The sequence below is a fragment of the Camelus bactrianus genome, chromosome 20 (assembly GCF_048773025.1).
Source record: "Camelus bactrianus isolate YW-2024 breed Bactrian camel chromosome 20, ASM4877302v1, whole genome shotgun sequence".
NCBI classification, from domain to species: Eukaryota; Metazoa; Chordata; class Mammalia; order Artiodactyla; family Camelidae; genus Camelus; species Camelus bactrianus.
In genome coordinates this window covers 8420651-8442144 of record NC_133558.1, presented here as the reverse complement: position 1 = coordinate 8442144, position 21494 = coordinate 8420651, and the positions used below count along the sequence as shown (strand labels likewise).

General features: G+C 44.9%; 1 protein-coding gene across 6 annotated transcripts in view; it reads right to left on the bottom strand.

Moving 5' to 3' along the window:
* The window catches only part of PHACTR1 (phosphatase and actin regulator 1), a 440363-nt gene that overhangs the window by 62459 nt on the left and 356410 nt on the right, over positions 1 to 21494 (bottom strand). For 5 of the 6 annotated variants that reach the window (XM_010945711.3, XM_045509595.2, XM_074348117.1 and 2 more), the window contains 3 exons: positions 15922 to 16089; positions 13428 to 13634; positions 1036 to 1357 (listed from right to left, as the gene is read on the bottom strand). In XM_010945711.3, coding sequence (XP_010944013.1) covers positions 1036 to 1357; positions 13428 to 13634; positions 15922 to 16089 — 697 coding nt within the window. The remainder of the gene's footprint in view (positions 1 to 1035; positions 1358 to 13427; positions 13635 to 15921; positions 16090 to 21494) is intronic. The other variant, XM_074348115.1, reaches the window with a different exon arrangement.

The window sequence follows — 21494 nt, the reverse complement described above, 5'->3', positions numbered from 1 at the left end:
TGTGTCCATCTTGGCCTCTGGCTCTCAGCCTGGTGATTGGCTGGGCTCTCGGGCTGGAATCTTCCCATCTGCAGGACCCAGTTTAACTAACCTGGGACAGGCATTCAGGACCCCAGCTCAGACACATCCTCATGCCAGATTGCAACACTTCCCCCTTGGCCTGCCAGGGAACTGGGTCAGGCAACACGCCTGGGAATTGTACTGGGAAATCTCAGCTACCTCCTGGGCACCAGCGAGGTGGTGTTTGAAAACACACGTGCACGCACACATGAGCAATTCAGAACCAGCATGAGAGACCTCCCTGGGTGGTGGGCAGTCAGGATCTCTGCTGCAGACCTGCCCTTGGAATCCTCTTAGCAGACCTCCCTGCAATGCTATTGGAGGCAGATTCTGGTGAAAGAAGGGACCTCACCAGTTGTTGGTAAAAATGAGAGGCTCAAACGCACATAATCAGCCTACAGGACTCTGCTCCCTCTATCAGCAAGAACAAGGGCGTACCTCTCCGCCTTTCCCATCTCTCTGGTTTTCCACCACCACCCTGCCAGTTCTCTTCTTTTCTTATCTCACATTCACATTGTTTTTTACAACATAAAAGTAAAATACACAAAATTAAAAGACAATTAAGCAGTACAGAAGGACACGAAATAAAAAAGATTTTCTCCCCTTCTCCCTGCCCTAGGGGTTACCACAGTAATGACTATGTGCGTATGCTTCCAAAATAGGTTAAGGCTTACAGAGGCACAAATGTGCTCTCCATCCATCCATCCATCTACATGCACAGACGTACGTACGTATACGTGCTACTTTTTCTTTTTGATAAACGCGATTGTTCTATAGTTTGGTAATTGACAACACTATTTTTTTTCCTTCCATACTTGACATTCAGATTTTGGTCTGATTTTACTTTTAAACTTTTTCCACCCCACAGTGGGGATGAGCCCTTGCCCTGGTCTCCAGATTTCTTGGTCATGGTTGGACCCCCAACCCCCAACCCAGCCAAACTCTCCCTCTTGCCCTCACCCTTCCCTCCATTACCTTTCCAGCCTCTGCATGGTCATGGCCAGCGTTTTGTTCAGCTCGTCTATCATCCTGCAGCCCGAGGGGTGCATGGGGAGGGAGCCGGTGCTGGAGGGGAGGTGCTGGCTGAGGCTGCCGTACTGCAGCTGGTGCTGGATCTGGGAGGGCAGGACCGTGTGGTGGTGCTGGGTCCCGCCCTGCTGGCCGCTCTTCTGGGCAGCATAGGATGCCAGGGAGAGGTCTGGCCCCCCCACAGGCATACAGATCATGACTTTCTTTGGAGGTAGCGGAGGCGACAGCTTCACTGGCAGACAAGGCAATTTCACGGGGGCGCCAGAATCTGTGGCGGAAGGAGGGTGAGAGGCAGATGTGAGTTTTGGAGCATCAGGGAAAAAACCTAGAGCACCACACGTGCCCACCTGAGGACTGTGGGCCTTGAGATAAAATGCATCAACTCAGGTGAGTACCACTCAACAAGCATCCACCAGCTCTCACTTCCTGCTCGAAGCACATTGGTGCCAGGGGTGCTCAGGGACCCAGGTGTCACAGTGTCTGTCACACAGCTGTCAGGCTGAGGCTCACCAGCAGTGGGAAGGGGGAACAAACACACTTATCTGCTCATGGAAACCCACGGACCTTCAAAGAGGTCTTTTCTCGGCTATGCAGGATGCCTACAATTCTGCCATCATACAACAGGTATGGGATTCAGTAGCCCAAGGTTCAGGTCCACTAAGGGCGTGTCCCTCCACAGGTGACTTTAATGCCACCAATTTTAATTCCCTCATCTGGGAACAATCATCCCACCTGAGAGGACGCCTGATCGGATTCACGGTCACAGAGAAGGCTCGGCTGCCCCACGTGGGGACCAGGTGTGAGCATGGCGGCTGGGCTGGCCAGCCTGCTCACGTGGCATCCACGGTGGGCTCTTCCAACTGTAGGGGGCTTCCGATCACACCCTGGGAGCCTGGTGGCACCTGCACACAGCCCACCCCTCACTCCTGAACTGCTGGGTTCCCCAAACCACCTGACGTTTCAAACCCCTGAGGCTTGGTGACTTTTCTTCAGTTCTGTTTTGTCTTCTGGGTTAATTCCTACTGTCCCTTCGAGCTTCAGCTCAAACATAATCTCTCCTGAAAACCTTCCCTGATGGTTACATCCCTGGCTGGACCCACTGCGGCAGTGATGATGATGACAGTAATAAGCTAAAGCCAACCCTTCCACTATGCTTACCACGCGCCAGAGAGTGTTCCAAGCGCTTTACGCATCTAACCAACTCGATCCCCTCAACAAGCCAGTGATGTAGACACTCCTATCATTTCACTTTTACAGATGATGGCCCCGGACTCTGAAGACACTATTCCGTCCTTCCCATTTACACGGTTGTCTCCTCGTACAGAGAAAGGACCACAAATACCTTGTCATTATAGCCTTAGCACCTTGTACGGTGCCCAGCTCACCTAGCAAGAGGCTCCAAACATGTTTATGGAATAAGCTGAAGCTATGATGCTCTGCTCTGGGATAAATTCACACCTTCTCCAGAAGTAGATATGCTAGGAGGGAGATGTGAGCATAAAATGGATACAAATTTCAGGATCATGCAGCTGTGAGTGTGTGGACCCTAAACTGCTGATCCTATAGCTGAGATACAGAAAAGCCTAGTAATTCCAGGGGCCTGATCTTTCTAGAAGTTCACATTCCTGGGCTTCATTTGTGACCTACTGAACCAGAATCTCTGGGCCAGGTGTTTGGATTTAAAATGCTTCCCAGGTGCTTACGATACACAGGGAACTGAGAATCGCTGATGCTGGGGTGCTAAACTGCCTGGAGTGGGTGCTGCCTGAGGCTGGGATGCGTCAGTTCCACCCAGCCCTGGGCAGATGCCCATCCTGCAAGGTCATCAGTATGGTGTCCAGGTTCTATCTCTATGTCTCCAACATGTAAAAAGTAAAAGACCAATTTGCCAGAAACCAATTTATGAGAACACTAATTTGCCTAAAATCTCACTTAATGAGCAACTTGCCTATATCTAAAGTTTGCAATTAGAGGATTTGTTTTTAAACCAACTTGTCGAATGGCACTTCCAATTCAATTTTATATTTATAAAAATCACTTATCAGTGAGTATTTTTGTGAATCCTAAGACTTCTTACATCCTTGTGGGTGGACTTTTCCATTTTATTTGCTTTAGAATACTCTAAGGATGTTTCAGACAAATTTGCCTAAAAGAGCCTCTTTTCAAAATTTCATCTCCAGCAATAAACACTTAATCAAATGTTTAGCTTTTCCTACAATTGATTCAGCACATTAGATTCCTTGTCTTTTTCTTAATGATTTTTGATTTGCCCTGTGTGTACAATATGCATTTATCCAACAACGAAGATAACCCAATAAACACCCAATCCTCACTTCTGCTCAGTGAGGCCCTGACATTTCTGTACTAAGTCAGGGAAATGGGATTGTGCTGCAAGCTGCCCACCTTTCCTTTCTAAGATGCCAAATTCTTATGGCAGTAATTTCATCCACCTCATCAGGGAGGTTGGGGGGAGGCAAATTCCTGGGCCTCACTTGTGAAGATTCAGATTCAGTACGTTTGCCATGGGGCTCGGGGGTCTGCTTTGTAAAATAAGCCCCCAGATCACTGTGAGAAGCCACCCTCTCAGTGCCTTTACTTTGAGAAGAGGTTGCTCCCTCCATTGACAAAATGACAAGTGCTCAGGACCTTCTGGAGGAGGACATTCAGCCCTGGTACTTGCTCTAGGAGAGCAAGGCAGGGCTACTGGAGGCTTTGGCTGCGGGCTGAGGGTAGCATGGCCTCGGTGAAATCACCATGAGCTTAGAACTCAGAAGAGCTGGGTTTCATCTTAGCTCTAAGAGCAAGAAGCCCTGGTACTCTCTGCCTAAGACATTTATCCTTCCTGAGCCTCAGTTTTCTCATCCATAGAAAGGGAATACTGCCTACCTTCTAAGTCTCTTATAAGAAGTAAATGGATTAACAGCTACACAGTCTCCACGTAAGAGGATGAGTGGGCTGAAATCCAGCCCGAGGTTTGTCCTGGAACGGGTATGAGTCATCCCAGAGGACAGGGGAACTTTGTGTAATTCATTCCTCCAAAGGGCACCTTTTTATAATTTTACAAAATCCCCAAACGAGTTAGCAGAGGGCCCGAGTATAAAATAATCACAGTACAGTCCTTGATATGTGACAGGAATTCGACAAATGCAGTCTTAATTGATTCTGAAAAAACAGTAATATATTCTGGGCTTCTCCCATAGGTCATCGTGAGGGTCAGACAAGATAACGTGGACATGCTTTGTAAATTGCGAAGCACTACAGACATCTGCAGCGTTACTCACAGGACTCTTGCCACCCCTGTGAGAGTCCACCTCACCTGAAGCTTCCCAGTCGGGGGGGGGGGGGGCCAAAAGCCACGAAAGCAGCAGTGAGGATGGTGGCTGCATTGTAAGTAAGTGGGTGAAAAAGCCTGGTGGAAGTGAATCAAGTCACAGAGCAAAGAGGCAGCCAAGGGACCATCCTGGGAGTTTTCCAGGTTCACAACAAAGCACTGCGGGAAGAGAAAAAGGCCAAGTCGTCCAGGTTTTGGTGTCTTTCCGATCCACACCGCCCTGCATCAGTCCTGAGAGTTAGTGGAGAAGGATTCAGAACAGAGAGCCAGGAAACCTGCACTCTCTGCTACTCATCAGATAAGAAACAGAACCAACGTTTCTGAGACCCAGACACTTTTACCTGTAAAAATCCAGGGATTAAAAATGCCTCCTTTACCCCTGATGGCACCTGGCTGAATCAAACGCTTTGCATCTCCCTGCTGCATGGTATTTATGGATTGTGAGAGGACACACTCTGCCTCTCGCATCCGTGACGACAGTGGCTGGTCCTGCTGGGACATACACAAGGCTCTCTGCTTGCTGACTTAGGGATGGATGAGTCTTCTGCAGCCAGGCTGATCGAGACGCAGTATATTCATAAAACTGTCTCTGCTGATGGGAGTGGAGAGAGCAAAAACCACCAGTTCCAGAGAACTAGAAAAATAAACCCAAATGGTGTCACAGAGTCATAAAACCCAAGGGAGCGGTATTTCCCAGCCTGACACAGCTCTGGCTTACGACTTCAGACAAGGAAATGAAACCCGCAGGTGACTTCTAAGTCGATCCTCCTGCTTGAAAACTGTCCTTTATGCACAGAATGAGTCTGGGCCACACGAATACATCCCTCGTCTCTCTTCTCACTTTTTAAAATTAACACCAGTGGTGGAAGCTGTAGAAACCCATTTATAACTGCTAATGTACCAGAAGTCCTTGACAATGAGAGTAGCACTTGGTATCTTAATGAATGAAAGTGTAAGAATTTCTCAGTCATCTGCCACCTGGTTCCAGTGGGTTAGACTGTCTGATCTCCTTCCATAGATACAGGCACCCACCCAAAGCCACAAAGAGCCTAAAAGAGGTATACTTAGAACTTAAATAAGAGTCCAGTATCGCTAAACTACCGAATCAGATCCCTCCGGCTGCAAGAAAGGTGATCACAGGCGCTCCACCAACCCCGCTGGGCCACCCTGGGGACTCTAAGGTAGCTTGGCCTTCTTCTTGGCCAAATGCCAGGGAAGGCAAAACGTGTTGACAAGGGATCCAAGAGTAACAAGCGATTTGTGCTAAATGCCCTCAGCCTGAAGCCAGCCCCGCACCTGGAAGCCACAGCAAGTGTTTGATGTCCTGAGACCTTCCAGGATCCTAAACTCGAGGGCCATTATTGCACTGCATCATCAGCACTGGACTTCGTTTCAGTGCCACTTTTCACAAAGAAATATCTTTGTTTTTAAATTGACCTGGGAAGGCCACCTGGGAAGGTGACGACAAACGGGGGAAACAGGCCTTGCTGAGGTGCTGACGCTGGGCAGGAGAGGGGGTTGCTCTCCAGCTAACCAGGTCACTTGGGCTGGTCATCTCTGCAGCAATGAAATTCGACTTTGTAAAAGTCAAATTACACCTTATTCATGGTTGGGAAAGGGCTCTCAAAGAGTCAAAACTGCAGATGTTCCTAGGATCATGAGGAGGAAAAAAAAAAAAAAACCTGTTCATCAGATCAATATTTTGTTAGAAATTATCAGTCATCGATAAAAACACACTCTATTGTTTATTTTTGCAGCAATGCAGACCAGTGCCGTCGCTCCCAGGGAGAGCAGGCAAGGAGAGGGCCAGCCAATCAATGACTGGGTTGTTGAACCTGAACCTTCTGTAAAACAGGCAAAAAGGAAGGCGAGAAGGTCCAGAGATGGGCAACAGAAAAGAGCTGGATAGGACAGTGCCCTGATGGGAGGGCTGTTTGTGACCGTCCAGGCGAAAGCTGAGAAGCAGTCAAAGCAAAGTCACAAAGTCATGAAGCCAAACATAAACATGCTCATCTGGTCTCAGAATGCTGGAACCTGGGGATCTGTCTGTGAAGTTCAAAAGCATTAAATTTAGATCACATATGATGAAATACTACATAGAACATATGGAACTATTAAGGGTTAAGTACATTCACAGTGAAGGTACCAAGAAGTTCAAGCTAGACCCATAAATCTTATAAAGGGGAAATGAGGATGGCTACAGTTCATCTCTAACCTTGCATCCATCTGATGCACAATACGATTGTAGGGGGACACACTCAGATTTCTTGCATTTATAGTGATGGTGGTGGCTGGCCTAACCATCTGCAGTGGTGTCTACCAGGGCATCCCCATCTCCCCATGAAATTCCCAGTGTACTGCCTGACATCTAGGACTGGACCACAAGTTTTCCTGATGGATGACTGTCATGTTCTAATTGCTACTCTTATATAAACGGTTGCTTTTCTACCTACGTTGCCCTGTTTCCTTCAAACACTACAGAACACATGAGAATCAGATTTCATTTATGCAGAACTCAGAGCCAGAGAACAATGTGCACAGCTTCTCCTAAATAAGCAAGCATCCTGCTATGAACTCATGGACTAATGATCATCCCGCTCCTCCTTCAACGCTTCTGTAACGGGGTTCTCTCCCTCTCAAGGTCTCCCATCCTGCTGTTGAACAAAGCTAGCTAAGGGCACACCAGGGAACAAGACAGACTAAATCTTCACCGCCAGAAAACTTAACCCTGAGACATTCAAACAATGCCCAAGAGGAAGAACCAAGGGCAGCAGCTTGGTGCCCTCTGCAATTTCAGGTTGATGCTGGACAGCTCCAGTTACACTGATACGTCCAGTTGTAAAGCCATCTAACAGCAATAATGTCCATCCTACCCAACCAACCTCAAGATGAAATCAACCTCTGGTTGAAATCTAGCAACTGCTGCTAAAAGTCCACAAGAGATGCCCACTTCCTCCTCCAAAGTTAAATCCTTCATCTTGGCTTTCAAGGTTCTTCACAGTTTCCCTTCAACCCACTTCTGACCTCATCTTTCTTTACTACCCTACAGGAATTCCACATCCCTGCCAAGCCGGGCTGTTTGCTATTTCTTGAACATGCTTATGCCTCATACAGTCGTGTCTCTGTGACCTTTGCCTCAAGTTTCATGGCAACCTCCTCTCCCATCCCTACCAATTGTGCTCATCTTTAAGGTCTGTCCTAAATACAACCTCCGTTCTGATGCTTTTCCTGACTCTTTCAAAAGGATTTGCTCTCTTACTATATGAATTTCTTTAGAACCACGTTTATACATCTTCACATTAAACATTTTTGGTAGCTTACAACTATCTACAACTCCAACATGAAAGGAGTTGATGAGGGAATGCTTTTTGCAAATTGTATCAGGGCTGGAAGAGCACTTTGCACATAGCGCAAGAAACAGACAAAATGGAAGCGCCATTCAGTCTTACAAAGGAAGGAAACCCTGTCATGTGCTCCAACAGGGAAGAACCTTGAGGACACTATGCTAAGTGAAATAAGCCCGTCATACAAAGAAAAATACTGTATGATTCCACTCATACCAAACAAGAAGTAGTCAAATTCATATAAACAAGAAATAGAATGGTGGTTACCAGGGGCTAAAGGGAGGTAAAAGAGAAAGGGCTGCTGTTCAACAGGCAGAGCTTCAATTTTGCAGGATGAGAAAGTTCTGAAAATCTGTTGCACAACGATGTGAAAATATGTACCATTACTGACTGTACACTTAAAAATGGTTAAGATGGTAAATTTCATATTATGTGTTTTCATCACAGTAAAAGTGCCATGTGAATTAAATCTCCAATTTACCAGTGTTACAAAAAAAAAAAAAAAAAAAAGGTATTACACTGCAACCATTGCCCTGATCATAGAGGTTAGAGCAGAAAGTGCCCCTTTTCAATGTGTTTTAATTAATAGACAGTCCTTACATGCACTAAGAATAGAATGTCTCCATTTTGAGAAAAGAAAATTAAGACTGGAAAACTATGGAGAAATGGGTATGAAGAGTAAATTCAGGTAAATTTTCCATTCCTTCGAGGTATCAGTTATTAAGAGACTGCGAACAGTAAACCTTTTAATGAGACTTTTGGGTTACGATTCTTTTTTTTTTTTTTTTTCCATTTAAAGGCACAGATGAGGTCTGGGGCCCCAGTGGTCTAGTCATCAGTTTCCTTGCACTTTCAGAGTAAGATACCAGAAGGGAAGGGAAAGACAGTGGGAGAAGTAGTTAAATGATTTTGGAAGGTTGGAGAGGGAGCTAAAAGAGGAGAGCAAGGAGGGTGGGGTGGAATATCTTGGGGAGAAATGGGGACAGACAGAGGATCAGGGAGCAACAGAGAAACATAACGAAATCACAAATCAGAATGAGACTGCAGAACGGTTCCTGGCAGATGCTGCCCTCAGTTCTAAACAGCAGTACTGGCTTTGCCTTGACAAGCCCTGGAGGGAGGGCTCTCGTTAGTCATGCACTGCGGCTGAAAATAGTGGCAACTACTTCCTAGTGTTGAAACCAGGAACCAATCAGTTCTGATGTACAGTTAGTTTCCGTGTTATTTCAGGGTCTAAAAACAGTGCAAATAGGCCCTGGGCAGGTTCACAGGAGCAGAAGGACTTGTTTTGCAGAATCAGCAGGAGTTTCTTCTCTTTGCTGAATTGTCAGCCTCTGTGGTCAAGTGCTTCCCCTGTGATTGGCCTCAACTTTGATCCTTAGACTGTATCCTTCTAGCATGTTCTTTGAAACCCAACCCAACTGCCTCTTTCCCTCTTTATAATCAAATGCCTTGGAAACATTATTTATTTCTGAAAGACTGGATAATATTTTGTCTTTGAGATATACAAATGAAGCGGAGTTTCTAACTTCTTAAATAGATTTAAAGACAGAGCAAAAAACAAGAAGACCAAACCAAACCAAAACAAAAAAAACCCAAGAACACCAATAATTCCACCGTTTTGAATTTTAAGAATAGGTATCTTAGTGGAGACGGTGTAAGCTAATGATTACAAGTGAGGACTCTGGGGTAACAAAATAGGGAGACTCCATCCCAGGCACTTAGAGCTATGTCACCACGACTAAGACATTTAACTTCTCTGAATTTCATTTTCCTCGTCTATGAAAAGGAGAGAATGAAGTTAATAGTACCCACCTCCTAGGACTAAATGGTATATTGTAAATTTCTCAAAAAATGGCAGCTGTCATTACTACTCGTGTGAATGTCAGACTGTGATGCTCAGCTATCACATAAGTTGGTGATCTTCATTCAAATGGCACTTATGGGGCACCTAATCGCAGGTACCTTAGGCAGAAGGAATAGATTACTCAGTCTTAAAACATTTGACTTCTGGAGCCAGAAGAGCTGGAGAGGTGATTGGTGAAGACTCAGAAAAGTAGGAGACCCCATTCTTTGCCTCAATTATCCTTTTCCTCTAAGGTCAGCCATTATTCCAGGAAAGATGCATTTTGAGAAACATTCATCTCAGATCATATTCATTATGCCACCACTCTGCTGGGCACAGCGCTTCCAGAATGGAAGAGAATCTGATGCCTGAGTCCCTGACCCTGTATCATATGCCGCTGTGCATCCTGATGATGGAGATAAGACGGAGGAGGATGACAGCAGGGGAAAGATGGCTGAGGAGGGGCAGGAGGGCTTCCCTCTATCTCTCTGAAGAGCAGAGAAACTATGTAAGACAAATAACCTTCAAGTTAATTACGGTTTTCCTGATCAAGTGGAAGCAAATGCCAAAGCAGACAGATTTCGGCATGTCTTTCCCTGATCGTGGATCCAGACGTAGCCCCAGTTCAGGCTCCTACGTCCTCTAGACCATTAACCACTGTCACTCTCTATTAATCATGCTTGGTGTCTTTCAAATTGTTGTCTGTTTCCTTTCAAAAATGTCAACAGAACAACAGACATTGAGAACATGCTACAACTCGTACACCTCCATTTAGAGTTCTCGAGTTCTCAGTTTATTAATTCCTTCTACATGGCCCAGATGTCTCTGGAGTAATTAGTAACAGAACAGGGTTAATGGAGCTGCCTCGTGGTGATGCAGATTCATTATGACTGATTGCTCACTTCCAAAAAGTAAGCAAGTCTCACTAAGTTTAAACCCGAAAGGAAAGCACCAGACTCGCACCCCATGCACATCTGTACCTGTCCTGTCTGCACCGTATTTAAGAGGCTGCCAGGTACACTATGGTGAGGATGATCAGCTTTTATGTATTCTTCTCTATTTGACCCAAGCTCTCTGGATGTGAGATCTATAAATAGATAAAATCCACTCTCTTGGGGAAAGAATAAGGGAAGCCAGAGAGACCGGGCTAAGTGAGGCATCTGTAGTCCTTCCTATAGCAAGAGAGTCCTGCGGACACCAGGCTATCTGAGTTCACGGCTCACGGCTGAAGTTCATGTGAGCTTCCATTAATTAGGTAACTAGATCCATTAAAGGGTGTTGTCAGTTTAAAAATTCTGTCAGTTCTTTTAAAATGCCTTCTCTACTGGCCTGTTCTCTCTTCCCACTGCCAGCAGTCAGATGCTTGTCAGCTCCTAGTTCCACACCAGAAACACCCTCTTGAAGAGTCTCCCTGCCTCCAATTGTTTGATTTAATTCAACTGGTGATTCTGCAGAACGAGACACAGGGCTGGCCTCGGAGGCTTCTCTGTCAGGCCTTCAACCTTCTCCTCTTTTGGTTCATTCTACACCCAGCGACCCAGGAATACATTCTGAAGGCTAGTTTCCATCATATCCCTCACTTCTAGGCTCAAAAACCCCCAAAGGCTCACAGCTGCCGTGGGATACAATCTAAATCCTCACATGCCTGACCCAGCGAACCCCCTTCTTTCTCAGTGCACCCCCAGGTGGACCCTCCACGCCAGCTCTGCCTCCGCGTCACTGACCCGAAGCACGGCCGCCTCCAGGCCTTTGTCCAGGTCTCCTTTTCTGGAATGTTCTTTCCTCATTCCCTATAAAAGTCCATCATGCTTTAAGGGTGGACTCAAGTTTCAGGCTCCCCAGGAACACTTTTATCAGACTGGGCAGATCTGTAAGTATTACACTTGACAGTAGGTAGGCTGGCCCTCTATTTCTGAATATTTAATTAATGAATTATATATTCACATATAAAATACATCATACACATATATTGATGTCTCAGATATCTGTATCCACTTTGATACCTAGCACAGTATTCTGCCTAGAGTCAGGTGTGTTGAATAAACAGGTACTCTATGTAGGAGTTTAGTTTTTCAATATTTAATCTTTCCCAAAGGAAATTTGGCATCAGTCTTAAAAGGTACCTAGCCCTTAAAACATACACAATTTACTTCTAGAATTAGAATTAGCAATTCTCATGCCAGGGATAAGTGAGGAAAGACTCAGAGATGCTTATAAAAATATATGCGCGGTGCTGAGATGCCGTGTTTTCATAATAAGGAGGACAGAAAGCTCCTAAGGGGTCCGTCGTGTAAATCCTGATCCCCACCTTGCAGCTAACAAATTGATGTTGTGGAATATTTACTAATGGGAACCTGGTCACAAGACATCACTGAGAGCAAAACAACAGGTGATCAAAGAATATGTACAACGGTGTTTGATTTTTATTAGAGGATAGTTGGACAGTGGTTATGTCTCTGAGGGAGGCGTACAATTCCCTTTTTTCCTTTGTGACTTTCTGGGCATTTAAATTAGTAACAATGAATGTTACTAATGTGTTGGACACTTCCTTTAGATGGAAATGTGCTCTTATGAACCACAAACACCGACCTGGACATTGATAGAGGAGCTTGACACAAACTTACAGTTGAATTTTGATCTAATGCAACTCAGCGCCATGTGAGACATCCTGCCACTGAGGAAACGATACTCATTCATCTAGGAGTTGGGAAACACGAGGTCTAGTCATGGCTCTACTGCAGAATTTCTGCCAGCCCGAGAAAAGTCACTTATCTTCTTGAATCTCCATCTTTTTATGATAAAATAGGTGAACATCCTTCCACCTCCATCCCATTGTACAAAAACGTGTAGAGATCAATTAGAAACTATCTATAGAAATAACAAACATTGTAAAGAGGCAGTCAATCAGTATCAGGTGGGATTATTATCACAGTTGGAGAAACTCCCCTGTGAAATCTTGAATCTCGAATTATACCATAACCTTGAATCACAAAGCGGTTATCTGATTCCCGAGGCTAATGTGCGATGAAATGCAATTTCACTAGATGCCCAACTTAATAACTGTGGGTGCATTTGTTAAGTGACATTTAAACAATGAGCATATAACAGTCATTTCAGGTTATTATAAGATATTGAATATAATTCCCTGTGCTATATAGTAAATCCTTGTTGCTTATCTATTTTATGTATAGTAATTTGTATCTGTTAATCCCGATTATAATCTGAAAAAAATAACTGAATCACTTTGCTGGACACCTGAAACTAACACAATATTGTAAATCAACCGTACTTCAATTAAAAATAGTCATTTTAGGACAACCTTCTTCAGCTTACTCTTCTTTAAAAGTGTTTCCCATAATACTTTGCAGGTTATTGACTTTGCTTTTTTTTTTTTTTTAAGAGAATAGACATAAATTTTAATTGAAGAAATACACGGGGCTTCAGATCAGTATTTTAAAGCTTTGGCAAACTCATTATGAAGGCAACTCTTTATCTCTGCAAAGTTTTGACGATGAATCGAATTCACCAAGATGGGCAAATAATCTTGACTGAGCCACATAAATACCAATGTACATATTTACAGACGCACAAGACTGCAGGCTCTTAGCATATGACTGGTGGGTGTGTACTGAATGCTTCTGGACACAAACACATAAACCCAGGTCACGACTGCGTGTACCAAGACACACACAGAAACACCCAAACATCCCACAGAGCAACCTCTCCGAAGAGGTGCCTCAGGTGAAAAAAAGACAGCAAGAAATGATCCCTTGAAGGGAAGGCAGGGCTGGGGCCCCAGGAAGACGTCTCGACTCACCTGTTAAGTGGTTGGCAATCCTGGCAGTGGGTTTGGGAGGCAGGGCGGGGGGCTGCTTGAGAAGGGAGAGCTGCTTCACTGGGGTCTCCTCATGGTCTCCAGGGAAAGCAGCAGATTTTTTGGGGGGCAGGAGCAGGACTGGTTTGGCTGAAGGATCTTGGGACAGGAGGACTCCAGACTCACTGGCAGAGGGACTCTCTTCAGACACTGAGGGGACAACCACAGGACACACAGTGACATTACATAAACGCAGTGCAGGGAGGTCCATCGGGAGCCGGTGGGTACACAGGACAGGGACGTGGGTTAGCAACACAGCAGAGTGCTGACCGCCCCAGGTTGTCAGGGGTGGAGCGTTAAAGAGAGGACATCAGAAATCCAATAAAGCAGAGGTAGGGGTGGGGGATGGAGAGGGAGGCAGACGCAGAAAACAGAAAGCTGGAAGGAGCAAGAGGGAGAAAAAGGAAGAGGACACTTCCTCAAAACCGTCCAACGTGTCACCCCGTCAGTTCCTGGTGTTTATAACACAAGTTCTGTGGGTGCTCCAACATGTGACTCCATAGCGACAATCAAAAGACGGCAAGTGGAGTGGACCAAGGACCAAGAGCCCCTTCTGAACCAAACCAGCGCCAAACGCAGGCACCTTCCTTTGGGACTGCTTGCCCTTTGTTGCGGAGGAAGAGTGGATCCTGGGGTCTCACTGTGACCCTGCTCCCAGGCCTGAGGCTCACAGTAGGGGACAAGGCCCCCACACACCTGGGGTGGCTACTCCTCCAGGTTCGGGGGTCATCTGAGGTGGGCAGCCGCATCCAGGGGGTGCTCTGCAGTTTGACAGGCACCTTCCTGCCCCTGCTGGCTCCTGTACACCTTGACAAGGTGAAGATGCTCCAAGTCAACACCTCTTATCTTCTTCCTTCCCCTCCCTTACACTCCATTTCTCATTGCTCTGCACTGGGCCTGCCTCTTTCTCTCCCCCACAGGGGACCAGGACCAGATCCAGTTAAGAGCCGCCACGGGTGGTAATGTAGGCTCTCCCACCAGCCTGGCAACCTGGCCAGTGACAGACTAAGACTCAATGACTTCCCTAGGATGACAGATCTCACTCCAACCATCAAATCCATCTGATTCCAAAGCCACAAGGGAGGTTGGATAGAAATCTCAATTTACTGCTTTAGCTGGAACAATCTCCCCTGTAGGGGAGGGGGGTGGTGTGGAGGGGGAGGGAAATACAACTCAGATGCACCTCTTCCCTCCCCATTGCTGCTACAGTAAGAACGTCTGTAAATGACTCCTCTCCTGCCCTCTTCTTCCTCCCTAATCTGGGTAGCAGCGTTCCTGGCAGCATCCAGGTCCTGTACATACTCCTCATGAGAACTCAATTCTCCCCTGTCTCAAGGGCACTGTTATCATCAGTGTTGGACACACTGACGGAGCAAGAACTCACTGGGTCCCAAGGTGAAGCTGACTGTGTGAAACATCGCCCCGCCCAGCCTCCCCCTGAGCAGACTCTGCACACTGTGTGGAGGAAGGATGTGGCCTTTCTACCCAGACTCTAGATATTCCAAGAGGTCCCTTCCCCCGGGCTCGTGTCTCCTGGCAGCAAGGACCTCTCCTGATTGGCTGTCAGGAGGGTCCCATCTTCTGGCTAATGAGGACCAGTCTGCAGACCTGAAGGAGTGAGTACTGGCCACTCAGAGGGCTTTGGACCAAAGAGGGAGTGACAGTCAGATGGCATCAAAATTCATCTGTCAGCAGGATATAACGTAACTGGGAAATTATAGACAATTAACATGCTAATTAATTTTATGCAGTAAGCTGTTACAATTTACTAAATTGATGTAACTTTTTTTCCCACTAGATCAAGTAATTTATTCAAGGTCACAGGATTCACAAGGGACCAGCTTCGACTTGAAGGCTTTATCTCCTTTCAAAGCCTGTTTTCATCATCATTCTGATACACTATCTATTTTTGGGGGTGGGTGGCAGGTCATTAGGTTTATTTGTGGGGTTTTTTTTTTACTTTTTTTCTAAATGGAGGTACTGGGGAATGAACCCTGGACCTTGTGCATGCTAAGCACATGCTCTTAAACTCATATAACTACTAACCAGTATATTGGAATTAGGATTAAAGAGCACACCAGGGTCTACTGACCAGGCACCACAGAGAAGCAGAGGACTCTTCAGCTTTAGCCTAACAGAAATGAGTGTTAGAAAACAAAATAATGACATTTTAGATCATCAGTGTTACAACACAAGATATAATCTTCTTTAAGAGATTAAGGCTATAAAAAATGTTTTTAAAGACTGTAGAAAAATAAATGTATATACCTTCCACATTTTTATACTTAGCAAGTCCTCTCTGGTCAGCTCCACCCTCATTTCCAGGAGATCCTTATGCTCAGGGTGGTTCAACACAGAACCCCAAGTCCAGCCAGGCTGGAGGTCCTTAATGCCGTGCATGCTGGGGACCAGCTCTACAAGTCTAAGGGGGCATTACCTGTCCCATCCATGATGTCAGAAGGCTGGAGCACCTCATACGAGCAGGGATCCCTGGGCATCGGGACTGGCTCCATCTCAGACAGGGCGGGCAGAGACAGCTGGCTGGAGCTCAGGGACTGCCCATTTTCCAGGGAGTCATCTTCATTCGATATGGAGAGCTCCCCGTCTGTCAGAGCGAGGAGAACACAGAGTTAGAGCACGCCTGCCTTCCAGGGAAGGGTGACGTTCACAGCCTGCTAACAGGGACTGGATGCTCTGGACAACCTTTATCAAGGCCAGTCTGTAAAGTCTACACTTGTTCTTTTGCTTTTAAGGCGTCTAACCACCAGGCAGCAATTTCCAATGACCTTCAACCATTTGTCTATTTTGTCTCCGTCTTTCTAATGGATTTTGCACGGATTTTCAAATGAGAATTAAAATGACTGTTTCTTCATATATTTTGAAAACTTAGAAGAACTGAGCAGGACTCAGAGACTGGAAAATCAGAATTCCTATTTCAGGGGGCAAAGGGCTTCACAGCATTCAACAAGTACCAGGACACAGTCCACCAAGGTCCTAGGAGAAACTCATCCTGTCTTCTCCCTACCTCTGCCTGCATCCAGTTTCTCCAGGTAGATAAATGTGTAGGGGGGTGGGGTTTACGTGCCAGCTGAGGGCTGCAGCAGCTCAAGGATGCTGGGAAGTGCCAGAATCCTCGCAGTGCCTACCAGGGATCCTGCCGTGTGGGCTGCAGACTTTGGTCCTGCTTGAAGCTCAGCAGGACAAGGGGCAGCTAGTAGAGGATCAAAGCCTCCTGCACAATGGCCGTTTGTCAAATTAAAATCCCCCCCCCCGTGTGATTTCACCCTCACCCAGGGGAGTTCTGGATAACTAGACATTAGAGTCAAATTAATTTTTAAAGAGGGCTGAAAGCTGTTCCAGTCAGATGCATAAATATCCACATGAAAGACTCTAAGTTATGTTTAGTCAGAAACACAGAAACCAGCAAAGCGATTACCTGCCTTAAAACGGGAAGATAGATGATTCACTTGTAGAAATAAAATAGAGAAATGACTCCAAGGTTAATCTTGGATAAATAATCCTTTCCTTTTGCTATGTTCCTCCCAAGGCTTTAATTTTACACACACTGATAATACAGCAGCGAAGGATTTCTCTGCCCGCCCCTCTTCCCCCCGGTTAGAATTGGCCTGATGAAATGTATGTTCAACAGAGCAATTTATAAACCGACAGGCTTTAGACAGCATATGGTTCAAGGACATAGGCTATTTGACCTGAATCTTCTATAAACATAGAAAAAATGGCTATAGTGGATACCCAAAAACTCACGTGAAGCAGACCATATAAAGCACTGACTCTTGAAGACTATGGGTGCTTTTTCCCCCTTCTTTTCACTCGGCCTCTTCTATGCCGCAAATGGTAATAGCGGTCCCCGTAACTGTGACTGACAATGTGATCAGCGCGCCTCACTACTGAGAGCAGACCAGACTCTCAGGCCGCTGCTGTGCTGTGGGAAGCGCACAGCTGAACTGCGTCTTCAGGATGGAAAGGGCTGCGGGTGCGAATGTGAACGCATTGCTGTCCCAGGATGGATGGTCCCTAGTCTTCCTAACATGTTTTACTTTAGCTTGTTCAAATGCACACCGTGGGAAGTAGCTCTGCTGAAAGTTCCCAGTCGGTGAAATGACGATGCAGCTGCCGTTAGGTTTAATACATCTCTGGGAAACCACTTTGACTTCTAATGTTCCCAGTGCAGTGAAAGTCCCGGATAAGGCCACCCGAGGAGGACGGGTTGCGGGGCTGTGGCCCTGTTCTGCTCCTTTGGGGCAAAGATGCAATGGAATGACTGCTATACATTTTAACTGTTAAAAGTACCACAGAAGCAATATTAGGGGAAAAAAAAGATACAACAGCAGTTAGATTGCTTTAGATTCTATGAATCTCTGTTTCATCAAAACAGCTGGTTTAGCGCTAGAGGTTTTGGTGGTAACAGAGAGGCAGTATGACTTACTTCTCCTGGGAACATATTAACTCTCAAAAAATTTAGCTTCCTATGGATTAAAAGTACCTTTGCTAAACTGCAAAGGCCCAAACCACTTTGGAGAAAAAATAATCTTGAAAATTCTACTCTCATAATTTCTAAATACACATTTCCATTGAAAACATGAAAGTAGGAGAAAAAAGAATAAGACACTGATCATATCACTACCCTAACAGAAAGCTTTTTCCCCACAAGTTTCACAGTTGTATGTATCAAATTTTGTCCTGTTTTTTAAAAACTTTGATAAGCATGTAATTTGCATGGTTATCATCTTAATAATTATACTGAATGAATATACAGAAGCTTACTTAGTTCTCTTTGTGATTGGTCACAAAGGGATTTCCAGTGTTCTATGCTATTATGAAAACAGAAATCTCTGCTGACTACCTTCCTGTATAACATCTTCTCTGCAATTAGAATTCTCCCCCTTTAGGAAAGATTCCAGTAAGTGAAACTTATGTGTATTAATACTTTAATGTCTGGTGACATATACCTGGATCTTATGAAATCGTTTTTCCCACAGGGTTTGTCAATTTACACAGCAGCATGTACAGACCACAGAAATTTCTTGGCTTTTGGTCATTTTTTCAACATTAACACTGGTAACCATGTTTTATCTACCTACCTGCTTACATATATGTACAGACATATCTGGTAGAAATAAATTGAAACTATGCAATAGATACACATTCATCATTAATATCATTTATGACTAAGATGGACAGTGACAAAAGTGAAACCTGATTTGCATTCCTATGACGTGGGGATAGAACGATGCTGCTTCTGTTGAGTAACTGTTATTTTAAAGTTCCTATGACATGTTCAAACCCACACAGAAGTAGAAGCGTTAATGTACTAGACCCCATGTAGGAAAACCGTCTCCTCTGGGAGGAATTTAACCCTCCTGAACAAACTGAGTCTTACGGATTATTTGTATTTTCATCCATCTAGATCATCACTGTCTCTCGTTATCATTAAGAAGACGGGAAAGAGCTCACTGAGTATTGGAAATTATTTTGATGTTTTACAGGCTCTTCTAAAATTACCTGTAATGGTGGTTTTCAAAACAGTACAATTGCTCTAAGTGTAAGACGTCTCCCACTAGAGTCAATAAACCACGACGAGGAGGAAGGAAGAGGGCAGCAGAAGAGACCTGATGGGTGAAGGCAAGGGCTCTCACACCTCAGCGGGCATCACAGCTTCCTGGAGGGCACTTACAACACAGGTTGCTGGGCCTCATCGCGGAGTTTCTGACCCAGGGGGTTGGTGTACGCATGTCTAACAAGTACTTGGGTTATACTAAAGCTGCTTTTTCTGGTCAGGGTTCCGCACTTTGAGAACCACTGGACTGGAGGTAAGGAATGTCACAGAAGCAAGAGAACCTGGAATGGCAACAGTGCCTTTTCCTGATGAGGTTTAGGACAAGAAATGCTGTTTACGTGGCTAACATGGAACAGAGAGAGTTGGTTTGACTCTCAAAGACAAAGCAGGAGGTTGCGCTGTCTAGCCATGGATTATGAATATGAACTTGTCACGATGGACACTGGGACTGGAGGGGGCGATAGGGCGGGGAAGAAAGTACAATGTGAGCCAGACGCAGACACATCCGACAAGGCAGAAGCAGGTCACAGAAGTGGCAGAGAAAAGAACGCAGAAGTGAGTGCAGGTGAGTGTCATGACTTAAACGGTGAGACGTGGGAAGCAATGGATTAAGAAAGAACTGGCCACGGACAAGGTGCGGGCCATCTGCTCCTCTTCTCCTTGTGAGGCATAAGAAATGAAGACATTGGTAGAATCAGGCTCAAATCAAATCAAGGAGCATCAAAGGCAAGGTGAGAGTGAACGACTGCATCCAACCGACAAACACCAGGGCAGACCATCTCGTGAACAACAGGGATCACGTACCAGAACTCGCTGACCCTTACAAATGGATTTGCTCTTAGCTCCTTATGATACCTGGAGAGATGACAGCCAGGTTGCTGCCTCCAAACCCTGGCGCTGAATCGCACCCTGCCCAGCCTCTCCTCCCACAAGGCAGGTGTTGTGCCAAATGCTAAGGAGAAAACAGACATGCCCTGGGGAAAGAGTGGGGCAAGGCGTGATGCAGAAACGCAGACAGAGAGGACCTCGTGTGAGCTAGCTGGTGTGTGGGTTGGAGGGCAAGAAGTGGGTAAGAAAAATAAAAGGTGAAGGAGAACAGAAGATGTGTGCTCAGAATAGATGGAGACCACACAGGGGATCTTGTCTTGCATAAGATTTTCTTTATGTTCTAAAAGTACAATCTGCGTAAAAGAAGACTGGCTCAAAAGATACTTTAAAAATATTTGTTTGGTTCAGTTTGTTAAGGGATTACATCCACCTACAACTGGATATTAACGTTGTGATTTTATTCCAAGTGGGTCTCAAAAATAATTGTTGTCTTGTTATTGTTGTTTGTTTTGCTTTAGGAATATTCTCTGATTTCACGGTGACTGACATCAATGTCTGATCAATTACATTTCTCAAAGTTTAAGGCTAACCGAAGACTTTTTTCAAGTGGATGAATGTCTCTATGGAGAACAGGCAACAGGAATTCCTCTGGGTTTTCGTGAATGCCTGTGTAATGACAGTTTTTGTTTTTTAAAAAAGCGCATGAAAGACATTTTGTTCTGAGGGCACTCAGGATTCATGGCCCCATAAAGGCCAAGATTAAAAAAATTTCAATTCTGAAAACCAAAATACTTTAAACAAACTCACCACTTAATCTAATTTTACAGGATATGTATTATGGTTTATATAAAAGCGTATGTTTAAAATTGTATTTCTAGTTGGATAAGAACTATTTATTTGATAAATAATAGTTGAATATGAGTTTAAAGAACTGCTTTACATCTATATATTGAATCACTCATTACTGCAATAAATTTTACCAGGTCACAAAACTAAAAATAAAACTTTAAAACTACAAGTGTTTACATAGATAAATAAATAAATACATGTGTATACACACACACACATTTTTAGTTAGGCTGTGTAACAGGGAAGCCAGATGGATAATTTTAACTTACTCATAAACTTTTAGATTTTCAATTTGCAAATGAAAATGCTGTACACCCAATATAAGGAAAAACCCAAACAGCATGGTGGGGAAATATGAACCAAACTAAACATAGCTAATAAAAGAATGGCTATTCCAAGTATGCAGACTATTTGTACAAATAAACAAAAACCAAGTCCCAGGTGCCGCTTGTGACACGCACAGCCTGGCTGGGAATGAAAGAAATGCAAGTGAAGTGACCCTGCGGGTGACGCTGACCCAAAACAGTGTGTTTGAAACAATGTCAAGGACAAACGCAGGCGTGGAGAACAAGATGTACATGCTGATCACAGTGACCTCAAGATGAAATATGTATGCAGGTCAGCCGAGTTCTGCAGTGCGTTTGGCATGACAGAGCAGAGCTTAACGATCACTGACTTTTTTTTTTGGTAAACATGCTTATATGTCTAAAAAATAAAAAATCGCATGCTGCCTTCTTAAGTTATACGAAAATATA